The sequence below is a fragment of the Babylonia areolata genome, chromosome 15, assembly GCF_041734735.1.
Source record: "Babylonia areolata isolate BAREFJ2019XMU chromosome 15, ASM4173473v1, whole genome shotgun sequence".
In the NCBI taxonomy this organism is placed as follows: domain Eukaryota; kingdom Metazoa; phylum Mollusca; class Gastropoda; order Neogastropoda; family Buccinidae; genus Babylonia; species Babylonia areolata.
Genome location: NC_134890.1, coordinates 31,561,512 through 31,586,969, shown reverse-complemented (window position 1 = coordinate 31,586,969; position 25,458 = coordinate 31,561,512). Strand labels below are relative to the sequence as shown.

At 39.2% G+C, this 25,458-nt stretch overlaps 1 protein-coding gene across 3 annotated transcripts in view; it reads right to left on the bottom strand.

Annotated features, from left to right (window-relative positions):
• Window positions 1-13,444: 13,444 nt before the first annotated feature.
• Window positions 13,445-25,458, bottom strand: part of LOC143290567 (transient receptor potential cation channel subfamily M member-like 2) — a 117,846-nt gene continuing 105,832 nt past the window's right edge. For all 3 annotated transcript variants that reach the window (XM_076600131.1, XM_076600132.1, XM_076600133.1), the window contains 3 exons: window positions 19,515-19,658; window positions 15,900-16,013; window positions 13,445-15,126 (listed from right to left, as the gene is read on the bottom strand). In XM_076600131.1, coding sequence (XP_076456246.1) covers window positions 15,010-15,126; window positions 15,900-16,013; window positions 19,515-19,658 — 375 coding nt within the window. In that variant the 3' untranslated portion in view covers window positions 13,445-15,009. The remainder of the gene's footprint in view (window positions 15,127-15,899; window positions 16,014-19,514; window positions 19,659-25,458) is intronic.

Genomic DNA, 25,458 nt, shown 5'->3' with positions numbered 1-25,458 from the left:
AACCTATTGCAATAAAGAGGATGCAAAAACCCATGTTAACAATGAAGGGGCTATTCAAAAGCTTAAATGATATGATAAATTGCTTTTTCTCAATCCTACGACTATTACGCTGCATACAGCCAGTCGCCAGAACTTCCGATTAGTTGATACCGCAGTGTGTGTCGGGCTGGTCAGAAATGAGAGTAAGTGGATGAAAACGCAAAATAGTAAAACAGGTAAATGTCCTCGATTTTAGCTTTCACCTGACGTCCTGTTAACTGTGGAACTTTTCTTGGCTGATACTTATAGATGAAAAGGCTGCGTTCAAACCACCCTGGAATTTCACGCCTGGCATACAAGCAGTAGTAGTAGTTGTTGTTGTTGATGTTGTATAGGGACTGGCAAGTCATCTGCCTAGACCTCTCGGCCTTTTTATATCCCCATCGAATCTTCATCTTCACTTCTTCCATTTTATTTATTTATTTATTTTCTTTTTTTGTTTGTTGCTGTTGGGCGGTGTACACAAGTACACCTCTGTAAGAAACTCTGTTTTCATTCTTCATAATCAAAATTTTTTTCTTTCAAGATGGTATTGGTGTCAAGGAGATTTTTGAACGTGTAGTATTTTGTGCAAGTTTAACTTTGGTTGGTAGTGCATTCCATGTTTGTGCAATTCGGTTAGCCAATGATTTTTTTTCTATGGTTGGTGTTGCAGTGTTGTGAACAAATTTTCTTTACTGAGTTCCTTGTACAATCATAATCCGACATTCTAAAGATATGTCTTGCATTTACTTACATCATTTATGTTATTTAATATCTTAAAAGTTTCAATCAGATCTCCTCTTACTCATCTACAAAAGGCTTAATCAATCGAATAAGTCTTTCAATTACCTTTCAATCGCAGAGATTCAAGTTTTTGAACCCTGACTGTCGGGTTGTCACAGCTATCCTTACCGTTGTTTATTTGTTGGTTTACCTGCCGGAGGTTGCGCCGTTCAGCTCTTGTCCTTTGCAAAGTAAATGACGTATTATCAGTATGTGTCGTCATGTCTGTGACGTAATAAATGGCCCAAATTCAGAACACGAGATCAGAGTCCAACAATGGAGGATAATATAGCCGAACTAATACTGTCAGGTCTCGTTTCGCCCACCCAGGACATTTTAACCATTTGGCATACCACACAGATGTATACAACACAAATACAAACACAACTTACTCACAGCAAAGAAGTCCGTTGAAGTAGCGTAACATCCATGCTGCAAGAACTAGGATGGGAATCCCTCGAATCACGGCGGAACAGACAAAAGCTAACCCTAAAGTATAAAATTGTAAATGGCATTGTAGACATCCCTCCAGACAAATTTCTCAAGAAAGGATCCAGCAAAACAAGATCAAATCATCGACACAAATTTGTCCATCTTAGCTCCTCCTCTGACCCTTATAAGTACAGTTTTTTCCCCATCAACCATCCCCGCCTGGAACTCCCTGCCTGCAACAGCAGCAGAGGCTCAATCCTTGGTAGCTTTCAAGAGGGAGCTGAACAAGATCGCAGTTTAGTCCCCCCCCCCCCCCCCCCTTTTTTTTTTTTTTTTTTTTTAACGCCTCTGCGCACACAGGTCATTAACAGTCGGTAATGACGGCTGATCTTCCAATTTGAAGAAGAAAAAAAATGAAACATTGCCTTTCCGCTATTGGAAACGCGCGCGCGCGCGCGCGCGGTCGCACACACACACACACACACACACACACACACGTGACACACATGTGAGGGTCCATGCATCGTATGCAGGCATAGGTACCTGTGAGCTTATCCTCACTACAAGAAAATGGGTTACCTGTGCAGGCAAGAGTATGATCCTGTGTTTCATGGGGATTTTTTTTGTCTGACGTTGAACTCTTTATTTTCCTCACTTTTAATGGTCAAATAGGAAACTTGTTTCTCTCTCACTCCTACACAGATTCTCGTGTGTTATCTTAACCGCTCTTTTCTCCCTCTCGTGTTTGTGTGAGCGCGTGCTCCAGTGTAGGGGAAGTGCGGGTAATTAATTGGAGCAGGTCGGAAACATTAGCACCCAATAGTTCCAGTCACCCAACAGCACGTGTCGTACTTTGATGCTAAAAGCCGGAATGCACCTCACGCGTTTGTTCCACGTCAGAAATTTCCAGTCGATTATTTGGCGGAAAGTACTTCAATTACCCAATTTTCATGAATTTCACCTTCTCTTATGTAACACATAGTCCCCCGGCAGAATAGTTTTAAGCATTCGCTGCATTACTGAAACTGACGAGGAACAATTGCTATCCAGAGAGAAAACAACCTTTTATCAATCTAAGATGCCAGCGAAACGCATGTGTCGTGTTAGTGGTATGATGAAACACAGAACGGCGTGGCGAGCTATGACATCTTCCTCATGTCCCCCCAACGACCCCAGCGGTCGAGGGAATGAATGAGTGAGTGAGTGAAACACAGAATAAGAACACTGGGGCCAACTTGGGCACATCGGTTGTACTTTAGATTGTTGGTAACTTGGGCAGGGTGTTCGTGTTGGTATGTGGGCTTGTCTGTGTGTTTTTGTCTGTGTGTACAATATATTACATGGCAGATTATACAAGTTGAGTAATCTTGCGGTTTATCTCTCTGACATACCCAGGCTATTTTGTACGTGATTCGCGCGTGCGTGTGTTTGGGGGAGGTGGGGGGCCGGGGGGTGAGGAGTGGGGGTGAGAAGGGGGCATGCAGACATAAACGCAAGTGTGTGTGTTTGTATTCACGATATATAGTCTACTTCCATATATGTTAGTTATGTGTGTTTGTATTCACGATATATAGTCTACTTCCATATATGTCAGTTATGTGTGTTTGTATTCACGATATATAGTCTACTTCCATATATGTCAGTTATGTGTGTTTGTATTCACGATATATAGTCTACTTCAATATATGTCAGTTATGTGTGTTTGTATTCACGATATATAGTCTACTTCCATATATGTCAGTTATGTGTGTTTGTATTCACGATATATAGTCTACTTCCATATATGTCAGTTTCGGTCTGGACAGTTACCAATACCTTTTTTTTTTGCTTTTAACTGTCTGCAAGTGCGCATTTGCTTTACTGAAAAAGTGGATTTTTCTACATAATTCGCCAAGAATAACTTTTGTTGCCGTGAGTTCTTTCACGTGCTCTCCACCAGTCTTGAGTTCCAGTTTTGGCATCCGTCATGGGATGACCCCCCCACCTCCTCCCACTCCCCCTCGAACCCCTCCATGCTGCACTCCAGCAGTAAGTTCTGGGTTGCTGTTTTTGTTTGTTTGTTGTTGTTGTTGTTTTTCATTATTGCGAACACACTACACTCTAATAGGCTGCAGGATTTTTGACTCACTTGTGTAAACAAATGTTTTAACCCGGTGTTGGGTTGTCTGTGTGTGTGTGTGTCCATGGTAAACTTTAACATTGACATTTTCTCTGCAAATACTTTGTCAGCTGACACCAAATTAGGCATAAAAATAGGAAAAATTCAGTTCTTTCCAGTCATCTTGTTTAAAACAATATTGCACCTCTGGGACGGGCACAAAATAATAATAATAATAAAAAAATGAAGCCTAATTATATGCAAACTGCATTTACTGTTATATTTATATTTTTTGTAGTCTCTAAACTTGGCACTTTGATCTGATATTCTGACACAACAACGAGAGCGGTCATTATTATCATTTTTTTTGTGTTCAAACAGGAACTTCTTTTGCTAAGCATGGAAGTCATATTTATTTTGCAAACGTTTTGGTGCAGACAGTAAAGAAGGGAAATTACTCTAATTAATGCTAGGGGACTTAATTTGCTTTAAACTGATCTTTCTCATCTTAAACATTACATTTTGAAATTATACTCAATACATAAAAAGCTTGTGTGTACAGGTTTTCACTATGTTCATTCGCACATGTGGTCTTTTTCGGAAAATACTAAAATCAATACGAGTGGACTTTACAGATCTGTTGGCTGAGCCCTGAAGGTCATGGGCAAAAATCAATTGCGTACACATATTTATACACATTCAAAGCGCGCCGGTGCTCATATTCTTCGCGAACGCGAACGGCGCCATTTTTTTTCAAGCTGTTGACCTGCCCGTTCCATCCAATATTCAATGGACAATACACGATAACATGTGATGGAAAGTTGGAGAAGGAGACTGTTAAATATTTATTCAGAGAAAGATTTGTGAACGCCTCATCACTTACTGGATTATGCCCCAAACTGCCATAAAAATATCCACAGAATCAGTCGGAATTCACAGTTAAAAACTGTAAACCATGCGAGTTAATACCCTTGAACTGATCACGATGAAACGAAAAAATTTCCAGTCTTGACTTTTCTCAAAATGAAGTCCTTTTCACTTCTTACAACGTTTAGAAGTACTTGTACTTGGCTCTACATGTTATTAGTTTAACAAAATACTAAATTTTCATATCAACTTTAAAACTATAAAACTAGAATGAACACAAAAGAGAAATTGAATCGACCGTGTCGTACATTCCCGGCGGGTGTAACTAAACTTGTACATCTATCTAGATCTAGTGAAAACGGCTAAATGTTGCAGTGTGATTGCGGCGATAGCCATTAAAAACAATTCTTAATTGCCCTTAAAAATTTTTTGAATGCCCAAGATACACCAGAATAATATGATTTAAACAGCGTTCTCACTGCGAATACCGCAATTGATTTACTGCCGTTTAAAAAAGTATGTTCAAATGTTAAATTTTAGAACGTCAGTTAAAGAGCCACGATAGTGTAATGGATAAGGCAGTTTCTTCTCGCCCGGGGTTCGAATCTGTTTAGGACTTTTTTTTTAAAACGCGAAGCTTTATAATAACAAATAACAGAACACATTTTCATGATTAGATTTTTTTTTTTTTTTTTTTTTTTTTTAAGTGTATCTTAAGTCTTGAAGGCCTTGCCTCTCTTGTTCAGTGTGTTGTGGTGGTAAGAGACAGGAAACAACAGAGACAGGATTCACTCACACACAGAAACAAACGAACAAGAACAAAATACAGACTGAAAGAGGATCATACATTCTTACTTAAAAATAAATCACATTCAAAATAGGGTGATTTTATTATCATTATCATCATTATTATGCTGATAATCATGTTTTCATCAACAAATGACAATTAATATTTGGGTAAAGCCTTTCAGCACTACCCCCCAAAAACCACTTCTGGCACAATGTATGGAGATGTTTTCTGACAATGGCAACACTAATGTGATGGACAGATTACAAGTGTAAAGTCTGTACAAATAATATGATGGACAGATTACAAGTGTAAAGTTTGTACAAAGTAGCAGAAATTTCACACCTTCAGCTTTCTTCGATTGTCTGCCTACTATTCAGAAGGACCTGGTCTCTCTTGCAACGACAAACATACACATCATGTGCTGTACGTAAGTACTGATCTATCATGTGGCAACAAACACCCACATTTTGTGATGGACATTACCGAAATACTGGTCTCTCTTGCTACAACAGACACTCACATTTTGTGATGTACATTACCTAAATACTGGTCTCTCTTGCTACAACACACACTCACATTTTGTAACGGACATTACCTAAATACTGGCTTCTCTTACTACAACACTCACATTTTGTGATGTACATTACTCAAATACTGGCTTCTCTTACTACAACAGACACTCACATTTTGTGATGTACATTACCCAAATACTGGCTTCTCTTACTACAACAGACACTCACATTTTGTGATGGACATTACCTAAATACTGGACTCTGTTACTACAACAGACACTCACATTTTGTGATGTACATTACCTAATTACTGGTCTCTGTTACTACAACAGACACTCAAATTTTGTGATGGACATTACCCAAATACTGGCTTCTCTTACTACAACGCTCACATTTTGTGATGTACATTACCCAAATACTGGCTTCTCTTACTACAACAGACACTCACATTTTGTGATGGACATTACCTAAATACTGGTCTCTCTTGCTACAACGGACACCCACATTTTGTGATGTACATTATCTAAATACTGGTATTACCTAAATACTGGTATCTCTTGCTACAACGGACACCCACATTTTGTGATGTACGTTATCTAATACTGGTCTCTGTTACTACAACAGACACTCACATTTTGTGATGTACATTACCTAATTACTGGTCTCTGTTGCTACAACGGACACTCACATTTTGTGATGTACATTACCCAATTACTGGTCTCTGTTGCTACAACGGACACTCACATTTTGTGATGTACATTACCCAATTACTGGTCTCTGTTGCTACAACGGACACTCACATTTTGTGATGTACATTACCCAATTACTGGTCTCTGTTGCTACAACAGACACTCACATTTTGTGATGTACATTACCCAAATACTGGCTTCTCTTACTACAACAGACACTCACATTTTGTGATGTACATTACCCAAATACTGGTCTCTCTTACTACAACACTCACATTTTGTGATGGACATTACCTAAATACTGGTCTCAGTTGCTACAACGGACACCCACATTTTGTGATGTACATTATCTAAATACTGGTCTCTCTTGCTAAAACAGACACTCACATTTTGTGATGTACATTACCTAAATACTGGTCTCTCTTGCTACAACACACACTCACATTTTGTGACGGACATTACCTAAATACTGGTCTCTCTTGCTACAACAGACACTCACATTTTGTGACGGACATTATCTAAATACTGGTCTCTCTTGCTACAACAGACACTCACATTTTGTGATGTACATTACCCAAATACTGGTCTCTCTTGCTACAACAAATAATCACATAATGTGTCATATGAAAGTGCTGGTCTCTCTTACTACAACACCCACACCTTGTGATGTACATTACCTAAGTACTGGTCTCTGTTGCTACAACACCCACTTTTGTGCTCTACATTGAAAAAGTACTGGTCTCTCTTGCTACAACAAACACCCACATTTTTGTGCTGTGTGTAAGCACCGGTCTCTGCTACCTCAACAAAAACTCACATTTTGTGCTGTTATGTAAATACTAGTTGCTACAACACTCACATTTTCTGCTGTGTTTTACCTAAATACTGGTCTCTTTGGCCTAAAAAAAACACTCACATAATGTGCTGTAAGTAATTACTGGTCTTTCCTACCTCAACAAACACTCACATTTTGTGCTGAATGTAATTACTGGTCTCTGGTGCTACGATAAACTCTCCAATTTGTACTTCTACAAACAAGACTAAAAGGACGCAATCATGGATCCCTGAAAAAAAACAAGTAACAGTGTTCAGAAATACCCCCTCCCCCCTTTCCCCCAAGCACCCACAACTGGCCTTCCAATATACCTGAACAGGTGGATCCATACACAAACTAGTCAGTGTCATGTCCTCTGCTGGTCAGAGTGGTCACACATCATCAGAACCTCTGATGGCTTCAAAGGCTCATGTATCTGCTGTTAAATGCCGCTGGCTTCATCACAGAATTTTAGTACAGTCTTTTTTCTTTTTTTTAACCTTTAAGTAAAACACCATAGACTAAAAATGTTAAACTTTTGCATTTTAAGAAACTCTGAGGAAAGGCAAGCTATTCTGAAGGAGGCCGACTTATGTCCCTTGCATGGACTGTCATCTGCTGTTTACATGAGACTGCAAATACAAAAATGGGACATATTTTTTAAAAGACTTTTAAGGACTTAAAAACGGCATGTCTTTTCTTACAAATTAAAAAACAAAATAAAACTGTTTGACATCTGGATGCACTGCCCTCTCTCTCTCTCTCACTCTTTTTTTTTTATTTCAGTGAATAACGCTCTCTCTCTCTCTCTGTCTTTTTCTTCAGTGAATAATGTACAGTGATAGAGACAAAACATGTTGCTGTCAGGCTCCAGCTGCTTTCTCTGTTGAATGAATGAGACAGAGAAATTCAAGATACGGCGTGGTGATGACCGCTGAGAAATGTGTAGAATATAGTGGTCCTTTACACAAACCAGAAACAAACATCTATCTATTAATGTTGCCTTGTGACCAGCCTGACCACACAGGGCCTATCAGGGCTGAAAAACTCCATCCTTCAAGAAGCGTAAATCTTAACATTTGTATGTATCCCCTAAGGGGTTCCTGAAATAAACATGTCTTTTCTTGAGAAAGCAACACACACACACACACACACACACACACACACACACACATGAAAAAGAATTAGGCACAAATACAGGAATAAATTACATAACAATCCAAATGCATTTTATAAAATGAAATCACTCAAATTTCTAGGATATCATTTCTCTCTCCCTCTCTCTCTCTTGTGTGTGTGTGATGTTTGAAATCTGTATGATGGGCACAACAGCTGAGTGGTTAAAGCGTTGGACTTTCAATCTGAGGTTCCTGGGTTCGAATCTTGGTAATGGCGCCTGGTGGGTAAAGGGTGGAGATTTTTCTGATCTCCCAGGTAAACATATGTGCAGACCTGCTAGTGCCTGAACCCCCTTCGTGTGTATATGCACAAGCAGATCAGATGTGCAAGTTAAAGATCCTGTAATCCATGTCAGCGTTTGGTGGGTTATGGAAGCAAGAACATACCCAGCATGCACAATTCTGAGTATGGCTGCCTACATGGCAGGGTTAAAACGGTCATACATGTAAAAGCCCACTCGTGCACATATGAGTGAACGTGGGGGTTGCAGCCCACGAACGCAGAAGAAGAAGAAATCTGTATGAAAGACCAAAGTGATGCATACCATTCCAGACATGAACATGATGAACATACATGCAAAATAAAAGAACAGCCATGTTAAGTTAACAAATATCATATCCTGATAAACAATGATTATATTACACAAAAAAACACATGCAAAACAAAATCTGTGGGTTTGGATGGGAATATTATTTCAAATAATATCACAAAAAAATCTGATTTAGCTAAAAACAGGTTCCGATTTGACAGCAAAAACTTAGCAAACTCCATGAAATTACAGCACAATAATTATATGTCCACAAGTAAAAGAAAGAGATATGAAATCAGTGTGGACTTCATGCAAGCATTCTTGGCCCCTGCTTTACGTACAAAAGAAAAAGTCAAAAGGAAGTAAATCAGTAAAACAATGAAAACACACTGTGCAGTCATTACCGTGTGTATTCCTGAGATGTTATTAGTGCATCTGACAAAATAATTCTCCAGATACACACACACACACACACATACACAGGCACGTTCAGGGACATGTGTACGGATGAATGAGCAACAAAACACACACATGCAAACACCATCATCTACACGAATGTGTGGCATAATGGAAATAAAACAGCACTTAAATATGTTATTCCTCCATCACAGCTGATGGGTGATTAAGATGAGATCAGAATCAACCATCAACTTAAATATACATGTTTGAAAAATCACATGTATACAAACCTAAGCACATAAAAAAACAAAACAAAAAAAAAAACCCACAAAAAAACCCCCACAAATATATACATCCAGAAAGAAATTTTCTTAGTTATTAGAGCCAATTACTACCACCCAAACAAAGACTAGCAATCGAAAACCCACCTCAATGCATTCTGTACAATTTTCCTTTCTCAGTATACACCACTCTCAACTGCTGAATCACCAGAGAAATTTGAGAAAATGTAATTCCCTCTCCACCAGATATTATCAACCTAACCTTCCTGTCACAGCTAGTGTGGATCTGTCTGTGGCATTCACATTAGTGAAAATGCAATATGATTTATGGGTTTGAAAGAACTTAACAAGCTGTGCAAAGATGTCATTCACATTAGTTAAGACGCAGTATTAATCATGGGTTTGAAAAAAAAGAAGCCCACCTAATATGTGTACAAGCGATAACTTTAACAGGTAACAAAATATAATTCTGTTGTTCCATAATATCGACGGGCGCAATAGCCGAACAGTTAAAGCATTGGACTTTCAATCTGAGGGTCCCGGGTTTGAATCAAGGTGATGGCGCCTGGTGGGTAAAGGGTGGAGATTTTTACGATCTCCCAGGTCAACATATGTGCAGACCTGCTAGTGCCTGAACCCCCTTCGTGTGTATATGCAAGCAGAAGATCAAATACGCACGTTAAAGATCCTGTAATCCATGTCAGCGTTCGGTGGGTTATGGAAACAAGAACATACCCAGCATGCACACCCCCGAAAACAGAATATGGCTGCCTACATGGCGGGGTAAGAATGGTCATACACGTAAAAAACCACTCGTGTGCATACAAGTGAGCGCAGAAGAAGAAGAAGTTCCATAATATCATTGACATGGGTAGGGGTGACTGATTTTAGTTAAACCGAACAACTCTCCACCAGAAACCCGAGATGTGTTTCTTAAATGCTTGTGCAGTACTAGTGGTGAGAGAGCCAGGGACATGGGCGAGAAGTGCATGCACAACGAAATGAATGTGACATGGGAAGTAGATTTTATCCTTACCTCACAGCAAAGTTGCTCTGAAGGTACCTAGCCTTGACTCACGAGAACCTATCCACTCTTGCCGCAAGGTGGTGAAAAGAAAGGCACCTTCCTAGCATGTCTCGCAAGAACCTCACCTACCTAGCATGTAAGAAATGCATCTCAGGAGCTGTTCAACTGAAATTATTGTTTTAATACCGAAACAAGGTAAAATAAAGAAACTAAAACAAAAAAAGGCCAAATGCCAATACAGAAATCCATAAAATAGGAAATACTCCTACCCCTGCATTTAGTTACTGCACTTGAAGTCTGTTAATTCTGTTTCATTCAGTCTTAGATGCTACTTCTTGTGGGTTTTTTTTTTTACTTTGTTTTCACACTCTCCAACTGTCCAGTTTCCAACATGAATGTAGCAGTCTAAGGCCAGACTTCCATGTAGAGAAGCAGTTTGGTGCAAAATGAGTCCAGTCCACTTCTTGAAAATAGTTTGCATGCTTAAGTAAAAAATAGAAATAAAAACAAAGATTCAGCATTCCTTCATACAAGACTTTCACAGTGATGAATATGCAAAATATGGGTCGATGAATTTGTGTAACGACAAACAGTTTGATGTGGATTTTTTTGTTCATTCAGTGCAAAGTCTACATGCAAATTTTGTATCAGTAGTTTTGTTTTTTTGTTGTTGTTTTTTTTAGTCTGTGGGATCTCAGCTGTACGTGACTACATCAGGGACACCCACAGTTTTCAGTTTCAGTAGCTCAAGGAGGCGTCACTGCGTTCAGACAAATCCATATACGCTACATCACATCTGCCAAGCAGATGCCTGACCAGCAGCGTAACCCAACGCGCTTAGTCAGGCCTTGAGAAAAAAAAGAAAAGAAAAAAAGGTGAATAAATAATAGATAAATACATTAAAAAAAAAAACTACCACTACTAATAATATGTATAAGGCGCAAAAACTTGATGAAGTCAACAATAAGCGTACATAAATAAGTAAATAAATAAATAAGTAGCTTTTACTGTACTTCTGGACTACCCTGGCCAACCTAACTAATGCCCTTAATTAAGTGTGATGCCCATGCAATACCGAAGACATGGATTCCCTTTCAAAACAACCATGTATACAGGGCTACATTATATAAACAAAGTCATGTTTGAAACGAAACAATATCAAATCATGAAGAAAATGTGCTTCTCTTTATGTCGGAACTATTGCCTTGATCATGGGAATGCAGGCTGAAAACTGCAGCCAGGAAAACAACCTGCCTGGGAGCAGAAGTCAATGCACAGTGAGCTAACAGTAATGCCCACACAATCAGGAATATCAGACTGTGGCAACACTCTATGTATGGAGACCAGGCTGATCTAAGAGGAAAGGGTGGAGGATAAGGCCACTGAGAGTGTTTAAATTCACACACAAAAATTGATGTATCCAATGATAACATTGTAAAAACAAACAAGAAAATAAAAAAAAGAGCAGTTCACCACTTTCTCCCTGGCGACACTTCCAATGCCAGCATTTTGTTCCGTTTCAGGTTCAGTTCCTGCAGTCTGCTTTCTGTTAACATGTTAACATCTGGAACAAACGTCTCCCACGTCCTTCCTCCCTCCCTCTCCCCCCCCCCCCACCCCCTCCAACCCTGCGTCAATGCCTTACTACTCCTCCGCCCCCGCACGCCCCCCCCCCCCCATCCCAACATAAAAACAACAACACTTTTCCATATATAACTGCCATACTGTGTGTCCCACTAGTATAATTTTCTATCATTTTTTCAAGATTCATAATAATACGACAATGAATCTAACGAGATGATTCCATGTTTCCATCCACCCCCTGCCACTTTAAAACAACACAAAACAGACACTTACACTCCTTCAAACACACACTGGGCAAGAAATGTGTCATGATCATGTAAAATACTTCCAAGAACAACTCAAGAAAAAGATAGTCTACATGGAAGGTATGAGTGACAGAAAAAGATAGTCTACATGGAAGGTATGAGTGACAGAAAAAGATAGTCTACATGGGAAGTACGGGTGACAAAACCAAGGAGGGGGGTGGGGAGGGGGGGAGGAGAAAAGACAAAGAATTAGATGAGAAGAAAACAAAAAAGAACAGTACTGAAAGAAAAAAATTCATATACAAGTCGCCATGTCCATGCCAACCAATGAACTTGTCAAGGTGAAAACAATGAAGTGGAAACAGAGGTAATTTTTTTTTTTTTAATTTAAAAAAAAAGAAAGAAAAAAGGAGCAGGCAATGCTGCCTTTGTTCTGTTTGTAATGTAAGCGCTATATATTCTGTACAGTTCTAAAAGCAAATAAATAAAAAAAATTTTAAAAAAACATACAAGAAACCACAACATATCCTAAAAAGAGAAATAGAGTTCAGTCTCTTCCCCAACATCTCTTCCCACTCACAATCACAATGATTGAAAAAATGTTTGTCTTGAAGCACAGATATGGTAATAAACATAAATTATATTCAGGCCCATTTATTCTTCCATGATCCTTTCACCAGTCCCCCAGAAAATATGAAGAAATGTAGCTGGTTCCCATGCAGAAGAACAGGAATGACAGAGCCGCATTTCTTGCTTATGGGCCTTTTTTTTCTTTTTCTGTAGCTTCTAAACATTAAGGTAAGTTCAAAAGGAATCACACGAGTCACAAAGACTATGCCTCTCTTGTTATCTAAAGGAAATCACCTATTCCATATTCTCTATAATTTGTTTTAAGTTATAAACTTTAACACATACCGAGTTTTGAAAATTCAGCTTTGTGGACAGCTACTATATATTCCTCACCAAAGGACGGCAGCCTTCATCGAGGACACCGGGTTGCTCATCTAATGGGGGGCGAACGAGGAAGAAGAAGAAGAAGAAGAATTCTCCCTCTCCCCCACCCCCCTCCTCCCAAGCCACCTCCCCCCACCATCATCCGTCCTCCACAAACCCCTACCCACCCCCAGCTCCCATCCCACTCCAATGAACCAGGAGTGGTGGTATGGGAACTAGTCTTCCAGGTGAATGATAAAAAAAAGTAAGGCTCCTGGTGCAACTTCACATCAGTAAAAGGTAAACTGACTGATTAAAAAAAAAAAAAAAATCCAGATGAACTCAGGATGAACATGTGACACTGTGACATGGGACATGATGCATTTCAACCATCGGTTGTGACAAATAAAATGACGCAATATAATTAGGCACATGAACATTCAGTAAGTATAATCATTCATGAATAGATCTGTTTGAAAAGATCTACACTCAACTTCTGTACACGGATATGTGTACTTGCATATATGTAAGCATGATTCAAAGAAAATGCATGCACGTGATTGGTCAGTGTATGAATACACCACAGATCAACAATACAAACATTTTTTAAGGCATAACATTTTGTTGCTGTTGCTGACATTATTTAAATGAAGCTGTTCAATATACACACACAACCGCCATTCACCCATTCACTTCCAAAATAAATCATCTAAAACACACATGAAATATTCAAATGGCTCATCAAATCCCAACACATCAAAGCACAAACAGATGTAATGCAAACCTAAAAACATTTCTTTTATAGCGCTTCAACATAATTCTTACAAGTAACACATTCTGTGTTTTGTTTTGAACGACACTTAACTGATTTCAGCAGACGCATAAAGTTTCAAAAACATCTGTTTTACTTCATAACAGGCAAACAGATATGAACATGTGCATGCATTACAAAACAATGTATTGTAACAAGACAAAATATCATCACAAGGAATGTATCACATGTACCATGTCCAGCAAAATGTACAGCTGCCAACTATGTTATGTGGATTCACTTCCTACAGGACTCGCCTAAAATTGCATTGACATTTCATTCAAGGCTGTTACGGTTTTCAGTGGTGGAGAAAAATGAAATCCAGCTTTTGGGGTCTCTGTAAGCCCCTCCAAATCCACTGTCCAAAGACACCCCAACACACCTCTACACACACACAAATGGATGTTTACATATGGTGATACACATCAATGTATACCCAACACACGCACACTCTCCCTGTCTCTATCTCTCAGTTTCTTTAAACAACGAAATCAATCCCCAAGTCAGAGGATGGACAAGAACAGTCCATCATCACAAAACAAAGATTGTCCACCTGTATCAACATTAGTCACAAACATCACGCCTCACATCAGCAGAAGACCATCACAGACAAGTGGAAGGAAGGAAGGAGGGACGGAAGAAGAGGGATGAAGGAACCAGGGACAGAAGAGAGGAAGGAAGGAAGGAGGGATGGAAGAAAGGAAGGAAGGAGGGAGGGATGGAGGAAGGAGGGACGAAAGAGAGGAAGGAAAGAAGGAAAGAGGGACAGAATAGAGGAAGGAAGGAAGGAAGGAGGGATGGAAGAAAGGAAGGAAGGAGGGAGGGACAGAAGAGAAGAAGGAAGGGGGAAGGAAGGAAGGAAGAACAGAATAGAGGAAGGAATGAAGGAGGGAAGGAGGGATGGAACAGAGGAAGGACGGAAGGGGGGACAGAACAGAGGAAGGAACAAAGGAAGGGAGAAAGGAAGGATGGACGGAAGAGAGGAAGGAAGGAAGGAAGGAATGGAGGAAGGAAGTCAAAAGGCAGCTCCGTGTTTCTCTGCCACTAGCTTGATGAAGTACAGGTGAGAGCCGTGCAGAGCGATTTTGGACGACACTGTCAGCCATGACACAGCCAGAGTACCCACCCCTGCCTGCAGTAAATCAAAGTAAAATATATAAATAAATGGATAATAAATATGTATGTATCTATACATATTTCTCTCTCTCTGTATATATAGAGAGAGATAGAGAGAGAGAAATAAATAAATGTATATATAAGTTAAAAAAAAAAAATATATATATATATATATATTCATGAAAATAACACTTATCACAAAATACACATGATACTGAGCAAAATAATTAGCATGAGAAAAAATGACAAATGAAAGATTCAAAATATTCTTAAAAAACAAACAAACAAACAAATAAAAAAAAAACACTTTAAAAGGGAGTGATTATATAAATACACATACACACAAAGATGTACATACTTGAACAGACACACACATACACAGGCATTCACACGCAGACATACGCACAGAAATACACACACATAGGGAAATATACACACACATACATATATATACACAGTGACACAAACACACACATACACACACACACACACGTACTACCATACTCACAAACAGAAACACACACAGGTACCTACCTATACAGAAACACTCACACACACACACACACACACACACACACACACACATGCACAGAGGCACTCAAATATGCAGAATCATGCACACACAGAGAAAAAAACAACAAAACAACACACACACACACTCAAACACACAAAAACTACACACACACTCACACACAAATACCACACACTACACACGCACACACACACAAACACCCACTACACACACACACAAACACACACACTACACATGCACACTACCACAGAACTCACCCTGAGATCAAACTGCTGAAGGATGTCCCCTGTGTCATCGTGATAGTTCACAACACACGTCTCCAGCCAGGCATTATCCGTGTTCCGAGCGTCATCCGCATAACCCTGGTACAACTGTGTGCCAACAACACACCGTACAGCATCATCCATGGTACAACTGTGTACCAATAACACACCGTACAGCATCATCCATGGTACAACTGTGTGCCAATAACACACCGTACAGCATCATCCATGGTACAACTGTGTACCAATAACACACCGTACAGCATCATCCATGGTACAACTGTGTACCAATAACACACCGTACAGCATCATCCATGCTACAACTGTGTACCAATAACACACATTATAGCACCATCCATGGTACAACTGTGTACCAATAACACACATTATAGCATCACAACTGTGTGCCAATAACACACATTATAGCATCATCCATGCTACAACTGTGTACCAATAACACACATTATAGCACCATCCATGGTACAACTGTGTACCAATAACACACATTATAGCATCACAACTGTGTGCCAATAACACACATTATAGCATCATCCATGCTACAACTGTGTGCCAATAACACACATTATAGCACCATCCATGGTACAACTGTGTACCAATAACACACATTATAGCATCACAACTGTGTGCCAATAACACACATTATAGCATCACAACTGTGTACCAATAACACACATTATAGCATCACAACTGTGTACCAATAACACACATTATAGCATCACAACTGTGTGCCAATAACACACATAATAGCACCATCCATGGTACAACTGTGTGCCAATAACACACATAATAGCATCATCCATGGTACAACTGTGTGCCAATAGCACACATTATAGCACCATCCATGGTACAACTGTGTGCCAATAACACACATTATAGCATCATCCATGGTACAAGTGTGTACAAAAAAACACACCATAATAGCATCATCCATGGTATGGCTGTGTGCCAATTACACACAATATAGCATAGCATCATCCATTTAAACTGTGTGCCAATTACACACATTATAGAATCATCCATTGTACAACTGTGTGCCAATAACACACATTATAGCATCACAACTGTGTGCCAATAACACACATTATAGCATCATCCATGGTACAACTGTGTGCCAGTAACACACATTATAGCATCACAACTGTGTGCCAATAACACACATAATAGCATCATCCATGGTACAACTGTGTGCCAATAACACACATAATAGCATCATCCATGGTACAACTGTGTGCCAATAACACACATTATAGCATCATCCATGGTACAACTGTGTACCAATAACACACATTATAGCACCATCCATGGTACAACTGTATGCCAATAACACACATTATAGCACCATCCATGGTACAACTGTGTGCCAATAACACACATTATAGCACCATCCATGGTACAACTGTGTGCCAATAACACACATTATAGCATCATCCATGGTACAACTGTGTGCCAATAACACACATTATAGCATCATCCATGGTACAACTGTGTGCCAATAACACACATTATAGCACCATCCAGAATAAATAGCATCTCTTGAAATTCTCAGCTAGAAATTTCCTCTTCTATTGCTCTCTTTTTTTCCTGCCTTTTGTCTGCCTCCACTATTACCCACTTTGTCTTTCTTAACTATTGTCCACTTTGTCTGCCTCCACTATTGTCCACTTTGTTTGCCTCCACTATTACCCACTTTGTCTTTCTCGACTATTGTCCACTTTGACTGCCTAAAATATTGTCCGCTTTGTTTGCCTCCATTATTGTCCACTTTGTCTGCCTTAAATACTGTCCGCTTTGTTTGCCTCCACTATTGTCCACTTTGACTGCCTCAAATATTGTCCGCTTTGTCTGCCTCAACTGTTGTCCACTTTGACTGCCTCAAATATTGTCCGCTTTGTCTGCCTCCACTGATGTCCACTTTGTCCGCCTCTACTATTGTCCACTTTGTCTGCCTCCACTATTGCCCGCCTCCACTTTTGTCCACTTTGTCTTCCTCCACTATTGTCCACTTTGTCTGCCTCCACTACTGTCCACTTTGCCGCCTCCACTATTGTCCGCTATGTCTGCCTCCACTATTGTCCGCTATGTCTGCCTCTACTATTGTCCACTTTGTTTGCCTCAAATATTGTCCGCTTTGTCTGCCTCCACTATTGTCCACTTTGTCTGCCTCCACTATTGTCCACTATTGTCCGTTATGTCTGCCTCCACTGTTGTCCACCTCCACTATTGTCTGCTTTGTCTGCCTTCACTATTGTCTGCTTTGTCCGCCTCCACTATTGCCCGCCTCCACTGTTGTCCACTTTGTCTGCCTCCACTACACTATTGTCCACTTTGTCTGCCTCCACTATTGTCCACTTTGTCTGCCTCCACTATTGTCCGTTTTGTCCACCTCCACTATTGTCCGCTTTGTCTGCCTCCACTATTGTCCACTTTGTCTGCCTCCACTATTGTCCACTTTGTCTGCCTCCACTATTGTCCACTATGTCTGCCTCCACTTCACTATTGTCCACTTTGTCTGCCTCCACTATTGTCCACTTTGTCTGCCTCCACTATTGTTCACTTTGTCTGCCTCCATGCCTCCTTTTATTTTTTCCAGCAAAGCCTTGACATTTTTTTTTTCATTTTTTTCTCTTTTCAACAGTCTATGATGTACTATCTGTGCTGTTTGTTCTGGTGGTAAGGTAGTGATAATGTAAACTCTGGAATTATCTGCTAGAAACTTCCTCTCCTATTGCTCTTTTTATTTTATATATATATATATTTTTTTTTTCTCCCCAATACTGTAAATGCCTATGGCTTACTTTAAGATTAGGCGTAAATGCTAACACTAACAATAATGATACTGTCCCTGGAATCCCACTGGGAATCTTGAAAAGGGGTTTATAGGTTGTAAGAACTACAGGATTGAATTTTAGAGGATTTTCTTTACTATTTAAAAAAGGAAGAACCACAAATGAACCAGATATGGGGTGGTGCTACCAAAGCAGCAATGCTGTGGTCATGTATGTTCTGAGTTGGTTAATGAAAAAACCCAATAACGATTACTTTACTTATCTCTCAGGAGAAATCAACATGTCGTCTTATATAATGTTATTATTATCATTATCATTTTTATGATCACCAACATAAATGTCCCTCATGGTGTCAGCCGGCGGATGTAAAACTACATTCTATATCACCATTATTATTATCATTATTATTATTATTATTATCATCATTCTTGATCCTTGCACAGTGCTCTGGTCAGACTAATCGCTTTACAAACCACAGAATCATTTGCAAAACGGACAGCTGTCATTAGACGCTCACTTTCCTTTGTTTCCTGTGTCGTTCAGTCAGGTGGTGTCAGTCATGTGCAAGCACACACACACACACACACACACACTCACTCACTCACTCACACACACACACACACACACACACACTCACTCACTCACACACACACACACAGAGACCCACATATGCACCCAACAACACACACACACACACAGACCCACATATGCACCCAACAACACACACACACACACAAACACACACACACATGCACACACACACACAAACACACACACACATAACTGACTTGCGGTTCCTCACCTTGACCCCTTTCTGTGACAGCAGTTCCATTTTGTGCTTGATGTCGGCCTTGAAGTCTGGGTCATCCATCTGAGAGCCCAGGACCTCTGTGGTGAAGTACTTGGTCAGTAGATCCCACGGCTCCTCCCCAGGTAACAAGATGGCCTGCAACCCACACCAGCAACCTTTCACTTGATGACCACGGTGATGATGTGGATACTTACATCACACCTATCCTCAGTCGGAGACAAAGCACTAAGCAATTTACAAACTCAGGGCCATTTGCACAACAGGCTGCTCATCTGGGTAGAGCCGACTGACAGCTGCCATTGGGTGCTCATCATTCGTTTCCTGTGTTATTCAATCAGATTTCAGGCATGCACACACACACACACACACACACACACACACACTCAGACAGACATGTAATAGTTTACCTGTATGACCATTCTGTTTATTTACCCCGCCATGTCAGCAGCCAATCTCCGTTTTGGGGGGCTGTGCATGCTGGGTATGTTCTTGTTTCCACAACCCACCAAACGCTGACATGGATTACAGGATTTTTAACATGCGTATTTGATCTTCTGTGTGCATATACACATGAAGGGGGTTCAGGCACTAGCAGGTCTGCACATATACTGCCCTGGGAGATCAGAAAAATCTCCACCCTTTACCCACCAGGCGCCATTACCGAGATTTGAACCCGAGACCCTCAGATTGAAAGTCCAATGCTTTAACCACTCAGTTATTGTGCCCGTTTCAGTTTCAGTTTCCTAAGGAGGCATCACTGCATTTGGAAAAAAATCCACACACACACACACACACACACATATATACATATATATATATATAGAGAGAGAGAGACAGACAGACAGACAGACCGAGAGATTTATACCACATCTGCTCAGCAGGAAAATGTTAAAGAAAGAAGAAAGAATAGCAGCTAAAACTGATGTCATACTGATCTCATGTCACCAAGGTTTCTAGCAAGTCAAGAAGTTAACCATCCATTACAGAAAATAACGGCACAAACACACACTACAGTCCACACACAAAAGTCCACACCAAGCAACAGGAACAGGGTTGTTCCACAGACTCACAATGTGTATATATATTTTTTTTAAAGGTAAAAAAAAAAAAGAAGAAGAAAAAACATGAAAAAATAAGAAACAACCCAAGCTACAAGCCAGTTTATAGAAACATGGAATTAACGAAAATGAAATAAACTTGAAAATTCAGTTGTTCAGGTAAATACATGTTGTCTCCGTTTTACAGCCTGCAGTCCTGCCAGGAGACTGCTCATAATATGCATGTACAAAAAATCAGCTACGAACAAAATGTGTGTTAATCACATTTTATAACACTTAATAACGCTCAAAATAATAACCAGTATTAACCATTAATCACATTGTATAACACTTAGTAACACTCAAAATAATAACCAGTATTAACCATTAATCACATTTTATAACACTTAGTAACGCTCAAAATAATAACCAGTATTAACCATTAATCACATTTTATAACACTTAGTAACGCTCAAAATAATAACCAGTATTAACCATTAATCACATTTTATAACACTTAGTAACGCTCAAAATAATAACCAGTATTAACCATTAATCACATTTTATAACACTTAGTAACGCTCAAAATAATAACCAGTATTAACCATTAATCACATTTTATAACACTTAGTAACGCTCAAAATAATAATCAGTATTAACCAAGGTGACAAGAGCTCTGCTCCGACTTCAGAGCGACTCAAAAACTCTGTACAGTATCATAGAAAAACAAAAACAAAAAAAACAAAACAAAAAACAACACCAAAACAAAAAAGATATGAACATGAACCCCCCCCCCCCTTCCCCTCCACCCCTCCCATCCCCCCTGCCCCCCACACACGCAAAATATCATGCAGCTTCACTAAAATGACAACACCCAAGCTAAAAATCCAAAAATTCAAAACAAAACACCAGACAAGCGTCTTTGAACACAGCATCACCTCTTTAAACTGTGCAGGGACAACATCTAAGAAACAGAGAATGACGGAAACAAGATTATCAATATCAATAAAATTTAACACAAAACTATTTGAGGGGAAAAGCCAAAAGTGTAAAAAAAAAAAAAAAAAAAAAAAAAAAATATATATATATATATATATATATATATATATATATATATATATATATAAAGGAAAAAAGTGGCTGGTTGGGGTAGGTGTGGCTGATAATGTGAAGATAAATGTAAAAAAATGTTCTGAAAATCCAAAAGCATAAAAAGCCAAGCACCAAGTTGGGAGCCATTACAGAGCAGCACAAGATCCATGTATTTGTTGTTCACAAAGCAGAGGATAAACTGAGAGAAACTGTTCATTTCACAGCCAAGTTTCTCTTTAACATGCCCACATCTACAAACATCAACACTATCTGTACACAGGCACAGTACCAACACATGCTTTAAAGACACAAAGATACTGATCAGCATGTGCACTGACAAAAAAATGAAGGCATTATTTTTGGGACAATTATAAAAGCATGCCAGGTATGAAGAAACTGCAGCTGTCAGTCTTCGAAGGGTGTGGGTATATACGTTGTGTTAACTGCGCATAATCAAGAATAAGAAAAATGCTTGACAAATGTGACAGCATAGATAAATATTATATGATTAATGTATGGCATTGTTAAAGCATCTATATTAAAATTACTTTGTTTCTTTTTTTGTTGTTGAAAGAATGGAACCAGCTTTGCAAGGGAAAAGAAGAGGCATGCACATCTATGTGTTATCAATGACGAGACATAGTAGGGACACATCTTCACATTTCTTTTTTTGTTGTTGAAAGAATGGAACCAGCTTTGCAAGGGAAAAAAAGGGGGCATGCACATCTATGTGTTATCAATGATGAGACATAGTAGGGACACATCTTCACATTTCTTTTTTTGTTGTTGAAAGAATGGAACCAGCTTTGCAAGGGAAAAAAAAGGGGGCATGCATATCTATGTGTTATCAATGACGAGACATAGTAGGGACACATCTTCACATTTCTTTTTCATCCAAACCACTGACAGTTCTGACTTCTGTCCCTCATTTCTCTCATCCACTTCTCCCATTCATTCTTTCTTCTTTTCATTTAACGTTATCATTTTTTTCCCCCTAAAATGATTTTTTCCCCCTACAAAGCGCTTAGTTACGACTCCCCAGCTAATGTATTTCTAGTTTATTTTGTTTGGTTACTTGTGGTGTAAATTCTATCCCCCCACCTTTCTTGTCTACCAGGTTTTGGGGTTCTGGTTTCCCATATCCAGGTTACACACAATGTATAATTATCATGACACACCACTCTAGGAAAAAAATATTGAAATTTTGTTTTTGACTTTACTTCCTTTACCTGTTTTTCCTGCAGTGCACACATCATGAATGTGCATTCTCAATATGGTTTCCCACACATAGTGTAAAACTGATCCTGATAATCTGCATTTGTCTACACACTTCACAACTCATTTGCCTCACAGTGATTCCCTGCAGTCTGCTTCATTCTAACAAGTTTTCCCAAGTACTGCTAGTTACTTCCCTTCTTATGAGGCATGTGGGCTGTAACTCCCATGTTCACATATGTAAATGAGCTTTTACATAGATGAGTGTTTCTACCCCACCATGTTCTATTTCCAAGGGTGTGCATGTGACTGGGTACATGCTTTTGTTTCCAAATTCCATTTTCAGTTGATGCATGCAGTGTGAAGAACAGCATGGTGGTGAGTGGTGTTTTCAAACTGGTTCCCTCAAGCAAGCAGATTACTGAATTTTGAACCAAGTAAGAATTCGAATGATCTGAGAATGTGGGTCGATGCGATGCATGAGTTTTATCGACGGAAAATGAACCTATCATACATGGATTTACACGAAGCTCAGGACTGACACTGGTGCTCTCAGATTTTACAAATTTCCATAAATATATTAAAAAAAAACTTCATCTCTGCTCTATCAGTTTTGCCAACAAATAAGTGTACAACTCATACACAAGATGATAACACATCTTTCCTGCTCATGAATTCCTACCAATATTCCGCCTGTACCAGTAAGATAAATCAATTCTGCAGCTAATGCTGAACAGGCATCTGCAGCATCAGCCAATGGCCATCACAAACAAAAATCAAACTGTTGTTAACCCTCAAAGTGCTGGATATAATAAAACATACTTACAGAAATCATGCTTAAAACAAAGGGATAGTTTGCCTCCGCTACCTGTGCTCTGATTTGGGGCATTTGTATGCTTATCAGTAAGAATAAATAGGCAAACCTATACATTTTTGGAAAGTAGAGTGAATGAAGAATCAGATAAAAGTAAGAAAAAGGCTGTACCTTGTAAGTAGTTGGAGATATTCCACAGGATATAAACAACAAATTTTGCAAACTTGTTTTCCAAAAACGTCAACCACAATGTTTATAGGTATTTTCACATCTTTTATAGAGTCAAAATCTCAAAATTGGCATTAAACTGTGCAGAAAATGTTCTGGCTGCAGAATCATGAAATGAATATAACTGAAACAATGAAATTATAAGCACTGTATTATTTGTTTGAGACACACCCACCGACGCCACGCACGCGCACATCTACAATACTTTATGCAATCACAGGCAAAAACAGAAATAAATGTTTTCTTTTAGCTCATGTTGCTTTCAAAAGCAGCAAGAATGCTTTAAATCAAAATAATTTCCAGTTTTCTAGCTTGATTTGGTCAAGAAATCACAATAGACCCATGCCTAACCCACTTTACCACCCTCCCCACCCCCATCACCCAACCCCCAGTTTTTGTGGCTGGAGACACAAAACTGAATGAACAACAAGCAAGCCAGCATGCCCAAGTGTCAAAATAACAAAGCCGTTTTCACCAGAATCCCTGTCAGCAAATGAATCATCACTAGTGACAAGGTCACTCATTTCCTGAGCTTTGTCAACTTCAGTGTCACTCATTGTTTACAAAAAATACGAAGATCTGGACTTATAAACTCAGTCAAAGTTTGTGCAAACACAAGCAGGGAGGCAGTAACACCAGAACGAGGCAGTTTTACGAAGGCTGCCGAGCATAGCCGTACGATGTCGGACCTTATGTAAACAGAGCCACGATCGTGGCCCATCGCACTTTACCGGGAAAGCCACGATCGTGGCTCATCGCGCTCTCCGGGTTAAATACAAAATCATAACATGTATAATATTACAAAAAATGTTATTCAAACAGCTCTTCCTATGCAGCTCTAATCATGCTGAACAATACAAGCGGCATGAAAACAGTAAAAGAGTAAAAACAACAACATCAATAATCAAAGTCACTGGAAATACTATTAAAAAACACACCAAAAGTTGATGTCGCAGTTCTTTTTCTTCTAAATCATGTTTCATGCACTACAAAAGCCATGCATATCATATACAACAACAAATGCCGATGCCTGACAACATCACAACAAAATTATATATATATATATATATATTCTATGGATGTCTACACCAAATCAAAGCATTTGTGAAACCAGAAATATACTGCAGACTTGAAGATGGGGTATACCTAACCAAAGAACAAAAAGCTAGCTAAAATTTTTTTTTAGATAAATAAAAATAAAAAAGAAATAAAAAAGAGGGAAAGCCTTATGACTCACCCACTTAACTGAACACAAGAGATATATTAAGAAAAAAAAAATACAGTAAAGAATATAATTTTGCAATGAAATAATTTTCATTCACATGCTGTTGTGACCCCGACCTTTGATATATAACCCTGATTTTTCAAAGGATCTGCGTTTTGGCTGTAACCAATCACTGTAACTAGTCTGATGAAAACTGAATGAAAACCCAAGCTCTGTCACATTTTTACTGATAAGATACCCCCCCCCTCCTCCCCCCCCCCCCCCCCCAAAACAGCAACAACAATACCACTACTACAACTAATATAAATTCACATTTACATAACG